A 21,424-nucleotide genomic window follows, 5' to 3' on the forward strand; every position below is an offset into this window, starting at 1 on the left:
CTCCATGTGATGTCAGATGAAACAAAAATTGAGCTGTTTGGCCACAATACCCAGCAATATGTTTTGAGGAGAAAATGTGAGGCCTTTAATCCCAGGAACAGCATGCTTACCGTCAAACATGGTGGTGGTAGTGTTATGCTCTGTGCCTGTTTTGCTGCCAATGGAACCGGTGCTTTACAGAGAGTAAACAGGACAATGAAAAAGGAGGATTACGTCCAAATTCTTCAGGACAACCTAAAATCATCAGCCCGGATGTTGGGTTTTGGGCGCAGTTGGGTATTCCAATAGGACAATGACTCCAAATCCACGTCAAAAGTGGTGAAGGAATGGCTAAATCAGGCAAGAATTGAGGTTTTACGATGGCCTTCCCAAAGTCTCACTTAAACGTGTGGACAATGCTGAAGAAACAAGTTCATGTCAGAAAACCAACACATTTAGCTGAACTGCACCAAATTTGGTCAAGAGGAGTGGTCAAAAATTCAACCAGAAGCTTGTGGATGGCTACCAAAAGTACTTTATTGTGGTGAATCTTGCCAAGGGACATGTAACCAAATATTAACATAACTGTATGTATACTTTTGACCCAGCAGATTTGCTCACATTTTCAGTAGACCCATAATAAATTCATAAAAGAACCAAACTTTATGAATGTTTTTTGTGACCGACAAGTATGTGCTCCAATCTCTCCATCACAAAAAAATAAGAGTTGTAGAAATGATTGGAAACTCAAAACAGCCATGACATTATGTTCTTTACAAGTGTTTGATATGTATGTGTGCGTGTATATAAACATACATGCGTTCATATATATTTGTGTGTATGTATGTATGAATCAGCATACACATACAGTACATACTTAGACACATGCCTATTGCTGGTCTTGGCCAAATATTACCAATGAAGTCGCATACTATGCTTTACACCAGAAGGTGCTGTTGCCAGAAAACACATTTGCACACAGAATTAAACTAAATATTTCTGTCAGATCTCATTAGCTGCAGGGATACACAACATGAACCAATTATAAGCCCTGGGATTGTTTTAATCTTTGTTTTTTCCCCATTTCAAAAGAATAGTGGAGACAAAGAAAGTAAATGAAAACACATCAGGATCACATTAACATCAGTAACTGAAGGCTAAACGTTTCATAGATAAAATAACACTGCATATGTCAGGATGATGTAGTGTGTGTTAAATATGGAAGGAAGTGGAAATGGTCTCAGGGCTGAGTCACAGCTGAAAGCATGCAAAGCCAACAGCAACCCGAAACCTGAACCCAACCTTAACCCTAAATTTGATTTGGAATCAGATTTTCCGGCACGTATCAAAGGCGTACTCACTGCGTTGCAACATGAACCACATAAAGTGATGGACGGAAAGTGTAACTGCATGGCAATATAGTCACTACATAAACCATAGTGCCAAGGAGAAGCTAGAGCTTGAAAACTATGCTTTGTTTATTAAAGTCTCCTAGCTCGGTTGGTAGAGTGCCCGTGCCAGCAACTTGAGGGTTGCAGGTTCGATTCCCGCTTCCACCATCCTAGTCACTGCCGTTGTGTCCTTGGGCAAGACACTTTACTCACCTGCTCCCAGTGCCACCCACACTGGTTTGAATGTAACTTAGATATTGGGTTTCACTATGTAAAGCGCTTTGAGTCACTAGAGAAAAAGCGCTATATAAAAAATATAATTCAATTCCTTCCAAACCATGATTATGGTGTAACGTTACACCCCTAATAAACTTAAACCTAACTGAACCCTTCAGACTATTGCCAATTGACAACTTATAGTGCATTTGATTTTAAAATACTATTTTTTTTAATAACAATACACTGGAAAAAAAATCACTGTAACTCACTCCTGTTTCATTGTCATTGGTCTTTACTTTATTATGAGCCTCCTGCAATTCAAGCGGCCCATATTAATATTCTTTGGACTAAATCTTTATTCTTTTTCTTCCTCTTCCATCTTATTCTGCCGTGATTAATTAAAGACGAATTGGCCAACAAACCCCAACGTATCTTATCAATCAATCAATCAATCAATGATTATTTATATAGCCCTAAATCACTGGTGTCTCAAAGGGCTGCACAAACCACAACACAAACCACAACGACATCCTCGGTAGAGCCCACATAAGGGCAAGGAAAACTCACACCCAGTGGGACGTCGGTGACAATGATGACTAAGAAAAACCTTGGAGAGGACCACATATGTGGGCAGCCCCCCCTCCATCTAAGGGAACCGAAAGCATGATACTGTGAACGCTCAATCCATAGTGGATCCAACACAACCGTGTGAGTCCAGTCCAAAGTGGATCCAACACAGCAGAGAGAGTCGCGTCCACAGTGGAGCCAGCAGGAAACCGCCACAAGCGGAGGCGGATCAGCAGCGCAGGGATGTCCCCAACCGATACACAGGCGAGCGGTCCATCCTGGGTCCGGCTCTGTATGAGCCGGACCTGATAGTTGGAGGGGTGTGTCGCCAGTCTCTAAGGGAAGTCACAGCAGTTGCATGAACGGCGCAAGCTCCGCTGATCTCCGGTAAGAGCCGACTTTTTACCACAATTTTCTCACCGAAACCTGCCCGTTGACAAGTGGTCGGGATCCATGTTCGCTTGACCGCTCTGATCCATAGTAAAGCTTCACCTCCGGGAATTTTAAATAAGGAAACACCGTGTGTTTGTGTGGCTAAAGGCTAAAGCTTCCCACCTCCATCTTTCCACTTTGACTTCTCCATCAATAATTGAACACATTGCAAAAGATTCAGCAACACAGATGTCCAGAATACTGTGTAATTGCGCAATGAAAAGAGACGACTTTTAGCCGCAAGTGGTGCTGGCTAATATGTCCGCTCCAACCAATAACGTCACAAACACGCGTCATCATTACGCGACGTTTTCAACAGGAAACTCCGCGGGAAATTTTAAATTGTAATTTAGTAAACTAAAAAGGCCGTATTGGCATGTGTTGCAATGTTAATATTTCATCATTGATATATAAACTATCAGACTGCGTGGTCGGTAGTAGTGGGTTTCAGTAGGCTTTTAAACTTGGCCATTTTCCCACTTATGGGATATCTAAGAACACCAGCACGTTCCCCAAAGCCCTGAGGCGCTCAACGTGTGTTCAAAAAGTCAATATCTCAAAGCGTTTGGCCACAATCAGACTTTGTTTGTCAGGGAGCTTGTTAACAAATCACAGAAAATGCTGTGTTATTGTGTACTACTGGCAGGTGCAGCCAATTACATGGAGTCCTTTGAAGTTACGTGACAGCCCCACCCCTCAGGTGTCTGACAGTGGCAACTAAAAGTTCAAAGGACCTGTTTTCATACTTATGAGAACGTTAGCATGCTAACATTGTATGCTACCGATTTAGCTAACTTTGTATGCTAAAACCTAATCAATCATGGACTTTTCTACTCGGTGCTTTCGACCAAGTGTGCTAAAAGTTAACATGTTAACATTACCTGTTAGCTTACTTGTGAGAATACTAGCATGCTAACATTTTTTGCTCGCTTCTTATATTAGCAAGCTAATGTTTTAAGCTTGCTTTTTTGTTACTCACTATGTTTCCACCAACAGATGGTGCATTTTTGGTATTTCTTCTTACTCAGTCATGTGCTAGCATTATGACGTTAGCATGCAAACATTAGCAATGCCAACTTTTTCAGGAAATTTTACATTTATTTTCTCTAATTCCTCAGCCATACACCATAGAGTCATAAAACTTGGTACGTGACCATGCTAACTTTTAGCATTCTAGTGTTAGCATGCTAGAATGTCCACATTAGCATGCTAACATTTTGCCCTAATTTTACAACCATTTAAACGAGAGCCGTACAACTTGGTATGTGACATGTGTTAACATGCTAGTATGCTAACATTGCTAACATTTACTTTTTCAGCCCAATGTTACACTTTTTTGTCTAATTCTACAGTCATTCACCTTGGAGTCATACAACTTGGTATGTAACATATGCTAACTTTAAGATGCTAGCATGCTAACTTCAGAATGCTAACTTTTTCTACTCATTTTGCAACTTTTTACCCCAGAGTCATACAACTGTATATGTGTCACATGCTAAGTGTTAGCATGATTAATGTTAGCATGTTAAAAATCATGCAAGGAATTTAGGGATTTTACCATATACGGTCCGAAAAATCATCAAAAGGTTCAGATAATCTGGAGAAATCACTGCACGTAAGTGATGATATTACAAACCTTTGATTCCTCAGGCGGTACTGCATCAAAAACAGACATCAGTATGTATAGGATATCACCACATAGGCACAGGAACACTTCATAAAACCACTGTCAGTAACTACAGTTGGTTGCTACATCTGTAAGTGCAAGTTAAAACTCTGCTATGCAAAGCAAAACCCATTTATCAACAACACCAAGGAACGCCACTAGCTTTACTGGACCCGAGCTCATCTAAGATGGACCGATGCAAAGTGGAAAAGTGTTCTGTGGTCTGACAAGTCAACATTTCGAATTATATTTGGAAAGTGTGGACGTGGTGTCCTCCGGAACGAAGAGGAAAATAACCATCTGGATTGTTATAGGAGCAAAGTTCAAAAGCCAGCATCTGTGATGGTATGGGGGTGTCTTAGTGCCCAAGGCATGGGTAACTTACACATCTGTGAAGGCACCAATAATGCTGAAAGGTCCATGCAGGTTTTGGAGCAACATATGTTGTCATCCAATCAATGTTATCATGGACGCCCCTGCTTATTTCAGCAAGACAATGCCAAGCCACGTGTTACAACAGCGTGGTTTCGTAGAAAAAGAGTGCGGGTACTTTCCTGCCCCGCCTGCAGTCCAGCCCTGTCTCCCATCGAAAATGTGTAGCGCATTATGAAGCGTAAAATACGACAGCGGAGACCCGGGACTGTTGAACGATTAAAGCTCTACATAAAACAAGAATGGGAAAGAACTCCACTTTCAAAGCTTCAACAATTAGTTTCCTCAGTTCCCAAATGTTTATTGAGTGTTGTTAAAAGAAAAGGGGATGTAACACAGTGGTGAACATGCTCTTTCCCAACTACTTTGGCACGTGTTGCAGCCATTAAATTCTAAGTTAAATATTATTTGCAAAAAAAAAACAAAGTTTATGAGTTTGAACATCAAATATCTTGTCTTTGTAGTGCATTCAATTGAATATGGGTTGAAAAGGATTTGCAAATCATTGTATTCCGTTTATATTTACATCCAACACAATTTCCCAACTAATATGGAAACGGGTTTTGTACTTGGCGCCAATTTGGAAGTATACCAACCTCTTTTATTAGCATGCTAATGTTAGCGTGCTAACTTTTTAGGCTAGCTCTTTAGCATCCTTTACAACTGCAACTCACAGATTTGGACACTCTGCGCCATCTTACAAGTATGCCGACTTCAAGTGACTCCCAACCCGAGGTCCAGGGCACGGATAGCAGGCCCATCAAAATTTCCGCGGGAATTTTCTAGTTTTAATTTATTGCCGATTTTTTGCTTTGATATATGCATTATTTTTCCCCGAAATTTGTAACCATGACAAAAGAAATAGGACAAAGACATATTTTGCAAAATATGTTGTTTATCAAGAGGGAATAAAAAAAAATACAAAAAATGTCAACAATGTGAGTAAAAAAAAAGCGTCAATCATCCTGCTGGCTCAGCATAAAAGAAGGCAAACATCTGACAACCACATTTAGCATTTTTACGTGAAATTTATTTTTTCTTTTTCTTTTATTAAAATCATCTATAAGCACCTCAAACAACATTGAACATTTATATAACATTTTATTAACCTTCACATTGCATTTATGACAATATCAGTAAAAATACATTGTCCTGTTTTTTCTCTATTTGGATTACAGTTACTTAAAATATTGGTTTTACTTTATTAGAGAAAATGTGTCTTAAAGAGGCAGTGCATATTACTGACATAAAATATGTATATTTTTTGGATTGCCCCTGTCATTTAGAGGATCTTTGTCTAGCAATTTTGCAGGTCCCTTAAAACAGAAGAGCACTCCTCTCATTTTATGAATATTCGACTAGTGTTTATGCTAAAGGTCCTTAAAAACAGCAGAGCGCTCCTCTTATTTAGACAATCTTTGAGTAAATGTTTTTGCTGAAGGTCCTTAAAAATAGCAGAGCGATCCTCTCATTTAGACAATCTTTGAGTAAATGTTTTTGCTGAAGGTCCTTAAAAGCAGCAGACCGCTCCTCTCATTTAGACAATCTTTGACAAAATGTTTTTGCTGAAGGTCCTTAAAAACAGCAGTGCTCTCTTCTCAGTTAAAGAATACAAAACTAAATGTTTTTTGCCGAAGGTTCTTTAAAACAGCAGAACGCTCCTCTTATTTTAGAGAATCTTTGACTAAATTTTTTGGCTGAAGGTCCTTAAAAACAGCGGAGCGCTCCTCTCATTTTAGACAATCTTTGACTAAATGTTTTTGCTGAAGGTCATTAAAAACAGCAAAGCTCTCCTCTCAGTTAAAGAATATTAAACTAAATGTTTTTTGCTGAAGGTTCTTAAAAACAGCAGAACGCTCCTCTTATTCACGTAACCTTTGACTAAATGTTTTTGCTGAAGGTCCTTAAAAACAGCATAGCTCTTCTCTAAATTAGAGAATCTTAAACTAAATGTTTTTTGCTGAAGGTTTTTAAAAACATCAGAACCCTCCTCTTATTCACGTAATCCTTGACCAAATTTTTTTGCTGAAGGTCCTTAAAAACAGCAGCGCACTCCTCTCATTTTAGAGAATCTTTGACTGAATGTTTTTGCCTAAGGTCCTTAAAAACAGCAGAGCGCTCCTCTCATTTAGAGAATCTTTGACTAAATGTTTTCGCAGAAAGTCCTTAAAAACAGCAGAGCACTTCTCCTATACAGATGATCTTCTAGTAGTGTTTTCACAGCAGATCCTTAACAGTAAAACACTATTTTCTTGTAAAGGATCTTAAACACTTTGTTTGTGGAAAATTCTTTAAAACAGCAAACCCCTCTTGACATATAGACAATCTTTGAAAATGTTTTTGCAGTAGGTCCTTAAAAAACAGCAAAGCTTGTCTATCTTAAAGATAATCTTTGGCCAGCAGTTTTAAAGGTCCTTTAAAAAAACAAAATCACTTCTTTCTTATAAGGGCTCGATGACAAGCGTTTTGGCTGTACTGTAGGTCCCTAAAGCAAACAGCAGAGCACTCCTGTCATATGGAGGATCTTTGACTAGCACTTTTGCAGTAGGTCCTTAAAAACATCAAAGTGCTCCCGTCATATAGAAGATCTTTGACTAAAGGTTTTGCAGGTCTTTTAAAACAGAAGAGTACTCGTGAATTGATTACCATGAATTGATTAACAAGTTGAAAAACTTATTCGGGTGTTACCATTTAGTGGTCAATTGTACGGAATATGTACTGTACTGTGCAATCTACTAATAAAATGTTAATCTTTGTTGTAGGTCCTCAAAAAACCAGAGTGCTCCGCTCATGTACAGGATCTTTGACTAAGGTTTTTGCAGAAGGTACTTTTAAAACAGCAAATTACTCCTGCCATGAAGAATCTTTGACTAGCACTTTTGCAGGTCCTTGAAAAAGCAAAGCACTCCGATCTTAAAAAAGGATCTTTGACCAGCGTTTTTGCAATGAGTCTTAAAGCAAACAGCATGGTGCTCCTCTCACATACAGGATCTTTAACTAGCATTGTGTTAAAGGTCCTCAAAAACAGCAGCACTTTCTTGTCTTAAAGAGGATCTTCTCTTCGACTAGCGCTTTTACAGGTCCTTTGAAGAAAGCAGAGCACTCCTCTCATATAAAATATCTTTGAATAGGGTATTTGCATAAAGTCATTTTAAACAATAGAACATTCCTGTTGTATAAATTATCTTTGACTAGCACTTTTACAGGTCTCCTGAGGAAAATAGAACTCTTGTCATATATAGGATCATTGACTAGTATTACAGTATGTGTTTTTGCATAAAGTCGTATAAAACAAGACAGAACTCCTGTCATTTAGAGGATCTTTGACTAGCACTTTTACAGGTCCTCTAAAGAAAGCAGAGCACTCCTCTCATATAGGGGATCTTTGAATCGGGTATTTGCATGAAGTCCTATAAAACAAGAGAGAACTCCTGTCATTTAGAGGATCTTTGACTAGCACTTTTACAGGTCCTTTAAAAAAAGCAGAGCACTCCTCTCATATAGAGGATATTTTGGGTATTTGCATTAAGTCCTTTAAAAACAACAGAGCACTACTGTTGTATAAAGGATCTTTGACTCGCGCTTTTACATGTTTTCTGAATAAAGCAGAACACTCTTGTCATACACAGAATCTTTGACTAGTATTTCAAAATGTGTTTTTGCAAAAAGTCCTGTGACACAAGAGAGCACTCCTCTCATATAGAGGATCTTTGAATCGTGTATTTGCATAAAGAAAGTCCTTTAAAAACAATAGAGCACTCCTGTTATATAAAGGATCTCCGACTAGCACTTCCATCCATCTATCCATTTTCTACCGCTTATTCCCTTTCGGGGTCGCGGGGGGCGCTGGCGCCTATCTCAGCTACAATCGGGCGGAAGGCAGGGTACACCCTGGACAAGTCGCCACCTCATCGCAGGGCCAACACAGATAGACAGACAACATTCACACTCACATTCACACACTAGGGCCAATTTAGTGTTGCCAATCAACCTATCCCTACAGGTCCTTTAAAGAAAGCAGAGCGCTGCTCTCATATAGAGGATCTTTGACTAGTATTTTACAGTAGCTAATTCATGCTGTGTTATTGAGTCTCTGAAATAGAAAAGGTAGCCTACATAAGGATGAAATTAAGTGAAATATTGGCCTAATTTATATTTTTGGTCCAATAACTCAGTGGAATTGCATTTCTTTGATAAACCTAAAACCTTTTTAAAATTCGCCCAGAAATCGAAATGAGCTGGAGGCTTACAAAATCTCCACTTGCATTTTATGAGTACCCAAAAGAGAATATAATACGGTCATATAAAAGCACAACTTTTATTTAAGTTTTCAGTGACTTTAGCTTTGGAAGGTTATACATGAGCAAAGATGAATGTCTATAAAGTGGTTGGTCCTACTTGGGATCCTGATTGCCATCCTGTGGAGGCGTCGTGATGATGACATGTTCCTGTTCCAAACTGGAACCTTCAGTCAGCTGCAGCAACACATACGAGCAAGAGCGAGTCAAAGAATCTTGGTTAGAATAAACTTCAAATGTTCTCAGATTCACGGTCTCAATAATAGACACACAACACAGCAGCTTCATGTAAATATGTGTGCTGCATTAGAGACTCGGAATCAAACGCACCTTCTTTGCGTAGGAAGCACTTCCAGAGGCAGAAGCAGAGTGCCAGCACCAGCAGCGCTGCTACGGTGGTGACGGAGATGAGGATGGCAAGGGCAGTGCCAACTGTGACAGAAACAAGATGGAGGCCAGTTAGCCGTCTGTCACTTTGACACGCGGCATCATCGTCACTGAGGTTGCAAGGTCGTTTGGAATTTGAGACCCTTATATCAAGGAAAAAAGGTTTGATTCACTCCACTCATCTTTTAGGTAAAAATTCCATCTAATATTTTGAAAATATTGTCTGATTACATGAAGATTTAAAAAGGATTTGGAAGTTAAGGTAAAAAAATCCATCTAATATACCGAAAATATTTTCTGATTCCAAGAAAATTTAAAAAACATTTGGAATTTTAGTGAAATTTCATTTAATGAACTGAAAATATTGTCTGATTACAAAAACATTTGAAATGTATTTGGAATTTTATGTAAAAATTCCATCTAATATACCCAAAATATTGTCTGATTACAAGAACATTTGAAAAGAATTTGGAATTTTAGGTAAAAATTCCATCTAATATACCGAAAATATTGTCTGATTACAAGAACATTTAAAAATATTTGGAATTTTAGGTAAAATTTCCATCTAATATACCGAAAATATTGTCTGATTCCAAGAACATTTGAAAAGTATTTGGAATTTTAGTAAAATTTCCATCTAATATACCGAAAATATTGTCTGATTCCAAGAACATTTGAAAAGTATTTGGAATTTTATGTAAAACTTCCATGTAATATACCGAAAATATTGTCTGATTACGAGAATATTTGGAAAGTATTTGAAATTTTTTAGCAAAATTTCCATCTAATATACCGAAAATATTGTCTGATTACAAGAACATTTGAAAAGAATTTGGAATTTTAGGTAAAAATTCCATCTAATATACCGAAAATATTGTCTGATTACAAGAACATTTAAAAATATCTGGAATTTTAGGTAAAATTTCCATCTAATATACCGAAAATATTGTCTGATTCCAAGAACATTTGAAAAGTATTTGGAATTTTATGTAAAACTTCCATGTAATATACCGAAAATATTGTCTGATTACGAGAATATTTGGAAAGTATTTGAAATTTTTTAGCAAAATTTCCATCTAATATACCGAAAATATTGCCTAATTACAAGAACATTTGAAAAGCATTTGTAATTTTAAGTAAAAAAATCCATCTAATATACCAAAAATATTGGCTGATTAAAAGAACATTTGAAAAGCATTTGGAATCTTACGTAAAAATTCCATCCAATATACTGAAAATATTGTCTGATTCCAAGAACATTTGAAAAGTATTTGGAATTTCAGGTAAAAATTCAATCTGATGTACTGAAAATATTGTCTGATTCCAAGAACATTTGAAAATATTTTGGAATTTTAGGTAAAAATTCCATCTAATGTAGTGAAAATATTGTCTGATTCCAAGAACATTTGAAAAGTATTTGGAATTTTAGGTAAAAATTCCATCTAATATACTGAAAATATTGTCTGATTACCAGAACATTTGAAAAGTATTTGGAATTTCATGTAAAAATTCCATCTAAAATACCCAAAATATTGTCTGATTACAAAAACATTTGAAAAGTATTTGGAATTTTAGGTAAAAATTCCATCTAACATACCAAAAATATTGTCTGATTACAAGAACATTTGACAAGTATTTGAAATTTTTGGAAAAATTCCATCCAATTTACCAAAAATGTTGTCTGATTACAAGAACATTTAAAATTATTTGAAATTTTAGGTGAATATTCCATCTAATATACCTAAAATATTGTCTGATTACTACAACATTTGAAAAGTATTTGAAATTTTAGTAACAATTCCATATAATATATCGAAAATATTGTCTGATTACGAGAACATTTGAAAAGTATTTGAAATTTTTTGTAAAATTTCCATCTATTGTACCAAAAATATTGTCTGATTCCTAGAACATTTGAAAAGTATTTGGAATTTTAGGTGAAAATTCCATCTGATGTACTGAACATATTGTCTGATTCAAAGAACATAAGAAAATTATTTGGAATTTTAGGTAAAAATTCCATCAAATGTAGTGAAAATATTGTCTGATTGCAAGAACATTTAAAGATATTTGGAGTTTTAGGTAACATTTCCATCTAATATACCGAAAATATTGTCTGATTCCAAGAACATTTGAAAAGTATTTGGAATTTTAGGTAAAACTTCCATCTATTATACCGAAAATATTGTCTGATTACGAGAACATTTGAAAAGTATTTAAAATTTTTTTGCAAAATTTCCATCTTATATACCGAAAATATTGTCTGATTACGAGAACATTTGAAAAGTATTTGAAATTTTTTAGCAAAATTTCCATCTAATATACTGAAAATATTGTCTGATTACAAGAACATTTGCAAAGTATTTGGAATTTTAGGTAAAAATTCCACTAATGTACTGGAAATATTGTCAGATTCCAAGAACATTTGAAAAGTATTTGGAATTTTAGGTAAAAAAATCCATCTAATACACCAAAAATATTGTCTGATTACAAGAACATTTGAAAAGTATTTGGAATTTTAGGCAAAAATTCCAACTAGTGTACTGAAAATATTGTCAGATTCAAAGAACATTTGAAAAGTATTTGGAATTTTAGGTAAAAATTCCATCTAATATACTGAAAATATTGTCTGATTACCAGAACATTTGAAAAGAATTGAGAATTTTAGGTAAAAATTCCATCTAAAATACCCAAAATAATGTCCGATTACAAAAACATTTGTAAAGCATTTGGAATTTTAGGTAAAAATTCCATCCAACATACCAAAAATATTGTCTGATTACAAGAACATTTGACAAGTATTTGAAATGTTTGTAAAAATGCCATCTACTTTACTAAAAATGTCTGATTACAAGAACATTTAAAAGTATTTGAAATTTTAGGTGAATATTCCATCTAATATACCTAAAATATTGTCTGATTACTAGAACATTTGAAAAGTATTTGAAATTTTAGTAATAATTCCATGTAATATATCGAAAATATTGTCTGATTACGAGAACATTTGAAAAGTATTTGACATTTTTAGTAAAATTTTCATCTAATATACTGAAAATATTGTCTGATTAAAAGAACATTTGAAAAGCATTTGTAATTTTAGGTAAAAAAATCCATCTATTATACCAAAAATATTGTCTGATTACAAGAACATTTGAAAAGTATTTGGAATCTTAGGTAAACAATTCCATCTAATATACTGAAAATATTGTCTGATTCCAAGAACATTTGAAAAGTATTTGGAATTTTAGGTAAAAATTCCATCTGATGTACTGAAAATATTGTCAGATTCAAAGAACATTTGAAAAGTATTTGGAATTTTAGGTAAAAATTCCATCTAATATACTGAAAATATTGTCTGATTACCAGAACATTTGAAAAGAATTGAGAATTTTAGGTAAAAATTCCATCTAAAATACCCAAAATAATGTCCGATTACAAAAACATTTGTAAAGCATTTGGAATTTTAGGTAAAAATTCCATCCAACATACCAAAAATATTGTCTGATTACAAGAACATTTGACAAGTATTTGAAATGTTTGTAAAAATGCCATCTACTTTACTAAAAATGTCTGATTACAAGAACATTTAAAAGTATTTGAAATTTTAGGTGAATATTCCATCTAATATACCTAAAATATTGTCTGATTACTAGAACATTTGAAAAGTATTTGAAATTTTAGTAATAATTCCATGTAATATATCGAAAATATTGTCTGATTACGAGAACATTTGAAAAGTATTTGACATTTTTAGTAAAATTTTCATCTAATATACTGAAAATATTGTCTGATTAAAAGAACATTTGAAAAGCATTTGTAATTTTAGGTAAAAAAATCCATCTATTATACCAAAAATATTGTCTGATTACAAGAACATTTGAAAAGTATTTGGAATCTTAGGTAAACAATTCCATCTAATATACTGAAAATATTGTCTGATTCCAAGAACATTTGAAAAGTATTTGGAATTTTAGGTAAAAATTCCATCTGATGTACTGAAAATATTGTCTGATTCCAAGAACATTAGAAAATTATTTGGAATTTTAGGTAAAAATTCCATCTAATGTAGTGAAAATATTGTCTGATTCCAAGAACATTTGAAAAGTATTTGAAATTTTAGTAAAAGTTCCATCTAATATATCAAAAATATTGTCTGATTATGAGAACATTTGAAAAGTATTTGAAATATTTAGTAAAATTTCCATCTAATACACTGAAAATATTATTATCTGATTACAAGAACATTTGAAAAACATATGAATAAGAAGACATAATGAACCTTTTTGAACAATTTATGGATGTCAATGAAACTCAAGAACCCTATTGGTTTTGGATGATATCCTCCTGTGAAGCAGGGTTCTGGTTTTAAAAGACACCTTTGGCCTAGGCTGTCATTTAAAATAATTAGGATTCTTGTTTTAACAGACACCTTTGGCTCAAGCTGTCAGTCAAAATCAGTCGGGTTCTTGCACAAATAGCTAAGTTTCCAACCTTATTTTACATGTACCTCTGGTTTTTGTAACCAGTGTTTTGACCTTTGACCCTACCACACTGTTTCTTGTAGGCGTACACTTAAAATGAATAAGGTTCTTCCTGTGACTGACTTTTGGTGTTCATGGAGACGGCGATGGGGGCCTCCAGGCCTCGGTGGTGCACCAGACATTTGACGGACACGTCCTTCAGCAGACCCGGCCGCAGGCTGAGAGTGCTGACCACCAGAGTGGTGCCGTCCTCCTGGGGCAGCAGCGTGGTGACGGGAGGGCCTAAGGTGCGGTTGTCTCGCTCCACGTTCCACACGATCTCCACGGGGGGCCGCGACACGGCGCTGCAGTTGGCCTCGATCAGCCCGGAGGACGTACTCTTGTAGATCACCTGAGGTTTGGGCAGCGCTGTCAGGAGAAAGTCAGAGAAGTCAGTTGTTGTGGTCAAAGTTCTTGGTGGAGGGCGGGACATCGAAATGAAAACAATAACAATACTTCGGGGCTGTAAATGCAATTTTGAAATCAGTTATAGAGGTATTCCAAAAGAACATGATTTATTATTGCCTTTTGACATATCAGGGCCATTTAATGACGACTTGACATGAAATTATTACATACGGCTCCTTTAATTAGATTATTCGTTACTATGGGAGTCCGATAATGGCTTTTTGCCCATATCCGATATTTGGATATTGTCCAACTCTTAATTACCGATACCGATATCAACCGATACTGATACCGATATATACAGTTGTGGAATTAACACATTATTATGCCTAATTTTGTTGTGATGCCTCACTGGATGCATTAAACCAGGGGTGTCCAAAGTGCGGCCCGAGGGCCATTTGCGGCCCGCGGGTTATTTTTTAACGGCCCCACGGCACATTTTAAGAATACAATTGAAAAAAAAAAAAAACATAAAAAGTGGTATAAAAGAGCAAACAGGTGAAATGTAACACAAAATTGTTGCAATGGATAGATAGATAGTACTTTATTGATTCCTTCAGGAGAGTTCCTTCAGGAAAATTAAAATTCCAGCAGCAGTGGAAAGAGTTGAGATCAATTTAAAAAAAGTAAAAAGTAAATAATGGGGGTTTAAATGGAAACAAAATAGAGAAATATTACAATAAGAATAAAAAATAAAAAGCAACAATGGGAATAAAATATGCTTACAATGCTTACTCTTATAACACAAATCTGCCATGCAGGCTGTTTCTTTTTTATTTTTTTAAATAATAATGAATCAAAATCAATGTCATTTTGAATTATTGACCTATTCAAGGCTCCGATTACGTCACATTAAATATTCCACTTTGAAATATATTTTCGGGGAAAAAATTACATATTTTGTGTTTTGCCATATAAAAAACTGAGCTGTTTTTTTTTGTTTTGTTTTTTAAAAGAAGGGCCTAAAACAAACAAAAAACATTAACAACAATAAAACTAATAATTGACGGATAGATCTGAAGTTGATCTCGAGATTATTGTGCTAAATGTAAACGGTAAAAATAAAAAAAATACATTTTTTAACACTTCAATGAGTAGGACACTTTTGGATCCCCAATTATTTTAGTGTGATTTGTTTTTAAGTGTCATTGCCCCCCAAAAATGAATCAAAATCCAAAATTAAGGGTCCAATTATTAAATAATCTCAAATATTCCACCTAAAAAAATGTTATTGGGTGAAAATATTGCATATTTTGTGTTTTTTCCATTTTTTCCTTAATGTCGATCTAGAGATTTAAAACTTGAATAATAATGAAAATAATAATACTGAATAATGACACCATTTTTAATATTATTTTTGACCAAAACCCTTTGGGTCCCCGGGATCATAACTGAGTGGAGGCCTAAATGTATATTTTTCATACATATACTGTATTGGTTTTTAAAATAAAAATTATGAAAATGGCCCCCCACTTGCTTTGATTTTTCAGTATGCGGCCCTCAGTGGAAAAAGTTTGGACACCCCTGCATTAAACAATGTAACAAGGTTTTCCAAAAGAAATCAACTCAACTTATGGAAAACAATACCAACATGGCACTGCCATATTTATTATTGAAGTCACAAAGTGCATTATTTGTTTTAACATGCCTCAAAACAGCAGCTTGGAATTTGGGACAGGCTCTCCCTGAGAGAGCATGAGGAGGTCCAGGCGGGCGGGTTTGGTAGGGCGGGGTTGAGGTAGGGGTGAGGGGGTGTATATTGTAGCGTCCCAAAAGAGTTAATGCTGCAAGGGACTCTGGATATTCGTTCTGTTGCGGATGTTCTCCTGAAATGTGTTTGTCATTCTTGTTTGGTATGGGTTCACAGTGTGCCGCATATTTGTAACAGTGTTAAAGTTGTTTATACGGCCACCCTCAGTGTGACCTGTGTGGCTGTTGACCAAGTATGCCTTGCATTCACTTGTTTGTGTGAAAAGCCGTAGATATTATGTGACTGGGCCGGCACGCAAAGACAGTGCCTTTAAGGTTTATTGGCGCTCTGTACTTCAACCTACACAGCTGTGTTTTAAAAAGTAATAAATTTAACTTTTTGAAACCGATACCGATAATTTCCCATGTTACATTTTAAAGCATTTATCGGCCGGATGTTATCGGATATTTCTACTCGTTACTTTTACACGAACGCCGTTAATCCAAACACTTACCAACATATCTCAACAACAAATAGTTAGATTTGAGAATTAGCCGCAGGCTCCACTCTGGTCTGAAGTAAACCCTGGTTTAAAAGAAACAACCTCCAAACCTTGAGTCCACTTTTAGGTATGTGTATTCTATAAGAAAACTTCTGCTTTCAATTTTCTGTTCCCACAGCACAAGGAGAAGGAATGTTTTTAGTTGGCACGAGTACTTTGTGTTTTTTTTTTTTTATCCATTGTACTTTCAGCCCAGAGGCTTGTCGGACTTGTACTAGTTTTACTCAGCCTTTATTTATTTGGTTTGAACGCTCAGGAACCATCCTTGAAGCTGCTGTGAAATTGGAAGGAATTCCACTTTTGTTGTGATAGCAACACAGCTCTGGATTGGATTTTATGTATTTAAACCCATTGTATTTTAATTTATACTCAACTTATTTACTACTTACAATAATGTATTTAAGGCACAGTTATATACCTACACTGTTGTAGTGTGAATGTATTTAAAAAATGTTTTTATTTCATTGATGGTGAACAACTGTGGCAGTATTAGCATTAGTTTCAATATTTTTATTTTGTGCACGGTGGTGTAAAGTTATGTATGATCATGCTACAACATTGTACATCACATACCGTATTTCCAGTTTCTCATTACAAAATGTCTGAAAAGGAGTAGGAAGAAGCAGAGTTTATTTTATCCTGTCCTTTTTTTCCCCCCGTTTCATGGCGATTTCTAACACATTTGTTCAGTCAATTCCTGTGCTCAATCTGTAATAAATAAGTGTGAATGTTGTCTGTCTGTCTATGTTGGCCCTGCCATGAGGTGGTGGCTTGTCCAGGGTGTACACCGCCTTCCGTCTGAGTGCAGCTGGGATAGGCTCCAGCACCCCCTGCAACCCTGAGATGAATACAATTGTCTAAATTTTGCCATATTACTGTTGCATTGTTTGACACTATGTAAACAGGGACATTGACTTTTAACATTGACTTTTAATATTACAATAACTTAAAGAATGAATACATACATAAATACAATTCTTATGAATAATTAGTTGTTTATAAGTTGTCAATCACATAGTGAGATAAAAAGGATTGTCAATTTTTTTCAATGACGTTCATGTTATAGTGTTGTAGAACTAATAGCTATTGTATATTATTCATACTTAGTTTTATAACCTTTTGGAGCAAAGTTGCATACCAACTGAAGTCAACTCAACTAGCCTGAAATGAATTACATTTACAATTAATTACATGATGTTACAATAAAATAAAATATGTTTTACATAAATAAATTGGAGCTAAATTACTAAATTCCAATAAAACTCAATCAAATTAAATTGGATACAAATAAATGATGTATAAATAAACTAACATTAAAATAAACTATAATTAAATGAATCCAAATAAATCAAATACATTAAATACAATTTTTAGTAGAGACATGTCATAAAAGTGTATCAAATTCAGTTGTTATTTTACTCAATTTGATTTAATGAGATGAGGCGGCGTCTTGTGTATGCTGCCTTCTGCCCAAATGCAGCTGAGATAGGCTCCAGCACCCCCCAAATCCCCGAAAAGGACAGGCGGTAGAAAATGGATGGATGGTTTAATGAGGCACCTGGGGCAGTGACGTGCGGTGAGGTTCATGGCTGGTGAGGCACTGACTTCATCACAGTCGGATTTACAAACATATGAACCCTAAAGAGTATCTTATTCACCATTTGATTGGCAGCAGTTAACGGGTTATGTTTAAAAGCTCATACCAGCATTCTTTACTGCTTGGCACTCAGCATCAAGGGTTGGAATTGGGGTTTAAATCACCAAAAATAAATCCCGGGCGCGGTGCCGCTGCTGCCCACTGCTCCCCTCACCTCCCAGGGGGTGAACAAGGGGATGGGTCAAATGCAGAGGACAAATTTCACCACACCTAGTCTGTGTGACAATCATTGCTACTTTAACTTAACTTTAACTTTACACATACAAACTTTAGCACACAAAAAAGCACATTTAATAAAAAAACATTATTATGATCTTACCTTTATTTATAAATTAAGTCCATGCGCCGCTCCTTTTGAACAAAAGCATCAATAACTTGTTTATAGAAGTCTTCCTTATCTTTCTTCAGTGTTAAAAGTCTCTCTGTCTCAATGTAGATCTTCCTTTAATTATTACCTCCAGCTTTAATTGAAAGTACAGTTTAGAAAACTATTTTATTTTAGATATGTAATCCTCCATGTTAAAAGGCCAGGCGAGAGGAAAAAATAAACGATCGCAGCTAACTGTTGCTGCTTGTTGTCAGTTCTTCTGCAGCCGAGTAGTCGCAAGAATGATCTCTGGGATCAGTAGCGCCCTCTACCACCAGGAGGCGGGAGAACAGGTGCCTCACACAGTGTGTCTTCGCAGCCGTTTTATGATTGCCCAGCAGAAGAAATACATTACACACATACAGTTGTTGACAAAATACACTACATTATATACCTCAGCTAACTAAACTATGGAAATCCATCCATCCATTTACTACCGCTTATTCCCTTTTGGGGTCAGGGGGGCGCTGGCGCCTATCTCAGCTACAATCGGGCGGAATGCGGGGTACATCCTGGACAAGTCGCCACCTCATCGCAGGGCCAACACAGATAGACGGACAACATTCACACTCACATTCACACACTTGGGCCAATTTAGTGTTACCAATCAACCTTGTATAATATAATTCATACAGCAATACGGTCTCACTGCACAGCAGCCAGCAGTTAGCCGAGTCATTGCGCAATCCATGGTGAGGCTCAACTGGCTGGTGACTCACCGCAAGTCACTTCTCAGTATTTGAACGGGAAATGTGAAAATTCAGCAATTTTGAATACAAATAATCGAAAACTGGTGAAGTTAAATGGAAAATAACTTTATAGTATAATCACTGGATACATATAACAATTAATTTTTTCTTTTTTCTTTTTCCATTTTTTTTTCTTTCCATGATGGCACGTGAGGCCCCGGCTCACCTGCCTCCCCTGACTGCACGTCACTGACCTGGGGATAGGTTGATGGGCAACACTAAATTGGCCCTAGTGTGTGAATGTGAGTGTGAATGTTGTCTGTCTGTTTGTGCTGGCCCTGCGATGAGGTGGCTACCTGTCCAGGGTGTACGCCGTCTTCCGCCCGAGTGCAGCTGGTATAGGCTACAGCAGTGGTTCTCGAATGGAGGTACGCGTACCCCTGGGGGTTCTTGAAGGTATACCAAGGGGTACGTGAGATTTTTCAAAAATATTCTAACTTTAGTAACAATTCAAAAATTGTTTATAAATATATTTATTGAATAATACTTCAACAAAATATGCATGTCAGTTCATAAACTGTGGAAAGAAATGCAACAATGCAATATTCAGTGTTGACAGCTAGATTTTTTTGTGGACATGTTCCATAAATATTGATCTTAAAGATTTTTTTTTTTTTTTTTGTGAAAAAATGTTTAGAATTAAGTTCATGAATCCAGATTGATCTCTATTACAATCCCCAAAGAGGGCACTTTAAGTTGATGATTACTTCTATTTGTAGAAGTCTTTATTTATAATTGAATCACATGTTTATTTTTCAACAAGTATTTGGTTATATTTTTATATTTTTTCCAAATAGTTCAAGAAACCCCTTTACAAATGAGCATACAATTTAATAAATCAGAAACTGATGACATAGTGCTGTATTTGACTTCTTTATCTCTTTTTTTCAACCAAAAATGCTTTGCTCTGATTAGGGGGTACTAGAATTAAAAAAATGTTCACAGGGGGTACAAACCTGAAAAAAGGTTTAGAACCACTGGGCTACAGACCCCCCCCCGCGACCCCGAGAAGGACAAGCGGTAGGAAATGGAAGGACTATAAAAATTAAAATGATATATTTTGAATTTTAAGTACCGGTACCTTTTTTCAAATATATTTTATTGTGTACATGGCTTTTATTATAGTCTATGTGTCTAATTCATGAATAAGAAGATGACAATACGGCACCGATAGTTCTCAGGGTTAAAGGGCAGCATGTACAGTAGAGGCACGACATTGTTTACGGCAGTACTTGAGGGTATGATCGACATTAGCATTCGGACAACAATCCAAATGCTAATTGTGCTGCACTAATAAGAACACCTACTGTACTGTACTGTGCAGTTGCAAACAAAAGCACATGTGTTTATGGAGGCCACGCGATGGAGGAGTGAGGACCAAAGCGTACACAAGCAGCCACTGTGTGTCGCAAACACTGACAGCAGTCATGCATCAGGACCTCTCTTCTCTGGAGTCTTTTACGTGGACGCTGGGTCGTTACACTCAGGAAGACTCGCTCAACATTCCAGTCTTAAGGCGCTCACATTCCGGGCTTTCCTACAAATTCCCAGTTGAGCCTTGACCTCGTTTCTCCCCCCCCCAAAAAAAAGCACCGACATACACCGTTAGGAACAACTACATGTACAATGAGTGCTCTACTGCAAAAATACTGCTGTTGTGAATCACATAAATGATTATAAAAACACCCCACGCATGCCAGCAAGCAATATTAGTTTTGTGACCAATAAAATGTTATCCAAAAGGAGACAGAGCAGCAATAAAGTGTTTGTTTTTGTCATCTTTAGTTGAGTACCCTTAACGAAGTACCTGGTAGTTACTTAGACACTGGTTAACATGTTTTTACACTTGCGTGACAATCAACAATGTAAAAAAAAAAAAAAAAGAATTTGCGAATTTGTGGCAAAGTGTTTTGTTGTATCCTCTAGATCAGGGGTAGGGAACCTATGGCTCTTGAGCCAGATGTGGCTCTTTTGATGACTGCATCTGGCTCTCAGATACATCTTAGTTGACGTTGCTTAACACGATAAGTAATGAATAATTCCGCTGGAAATTGCAGTGTTAAAAATAACCTTCAAAATATAAAACATTCTCATGCATTT

At 36.1% G+C, this 21,424-nt stretch overlaps 1 protein-coding gene across 2 annotated transcripts in view; it reads right to left on the bottom strand.

The window, feature by feature from the left end:
• Positions 1-8,990: 8,990 nt before the first annotated feature.
• The window catches only part of zgc:113337 (uncharacterized protein LOC503741 homolog), a 42,850-nt gene continuing 30,416 nt past the window's right edge, over positions 8,991-21,424 (bottom strand). For both annotated transcript variants that reach the window (XM_061879174.1, XM_061879173.1), the window contains exons 5-7: positions 13,976-14,260; positions 9,315-9,416; positions 8,991-9,161 (exon numbers count right to left, since the gene is read on the bottom strand). In XM_061879174.1, coding sequence (XP_061735158.1) covers positions 9,154-9,161; positions 9,315-9,416; positions 13,976-14,260 — 395 coding nt within the window. In that variant the 3' untranslated portion in view covers positions 8,991-9,153. The remainder of the gene's footprint in view (positions 9,162-9,314; positions 9,417-13,975; positions 14,261-21,424) is intronic.

The sequence above is a fragment of the Nerophis ophidion genome, linkage group LG19, assembly GCF_033978795.1.
Source record: "Nerophis ophidion isolate RoL-2023_Sa linkage group LG19, RoL_Noph_v1.0, whole genome shotgun sequence".
Lineage (NCBI taxonomy): Eukaryota > Metazoa > Chordata > Actinopteri > Syngnathiformes > Syngnathidae > Nerophis > Nerophis ophidion.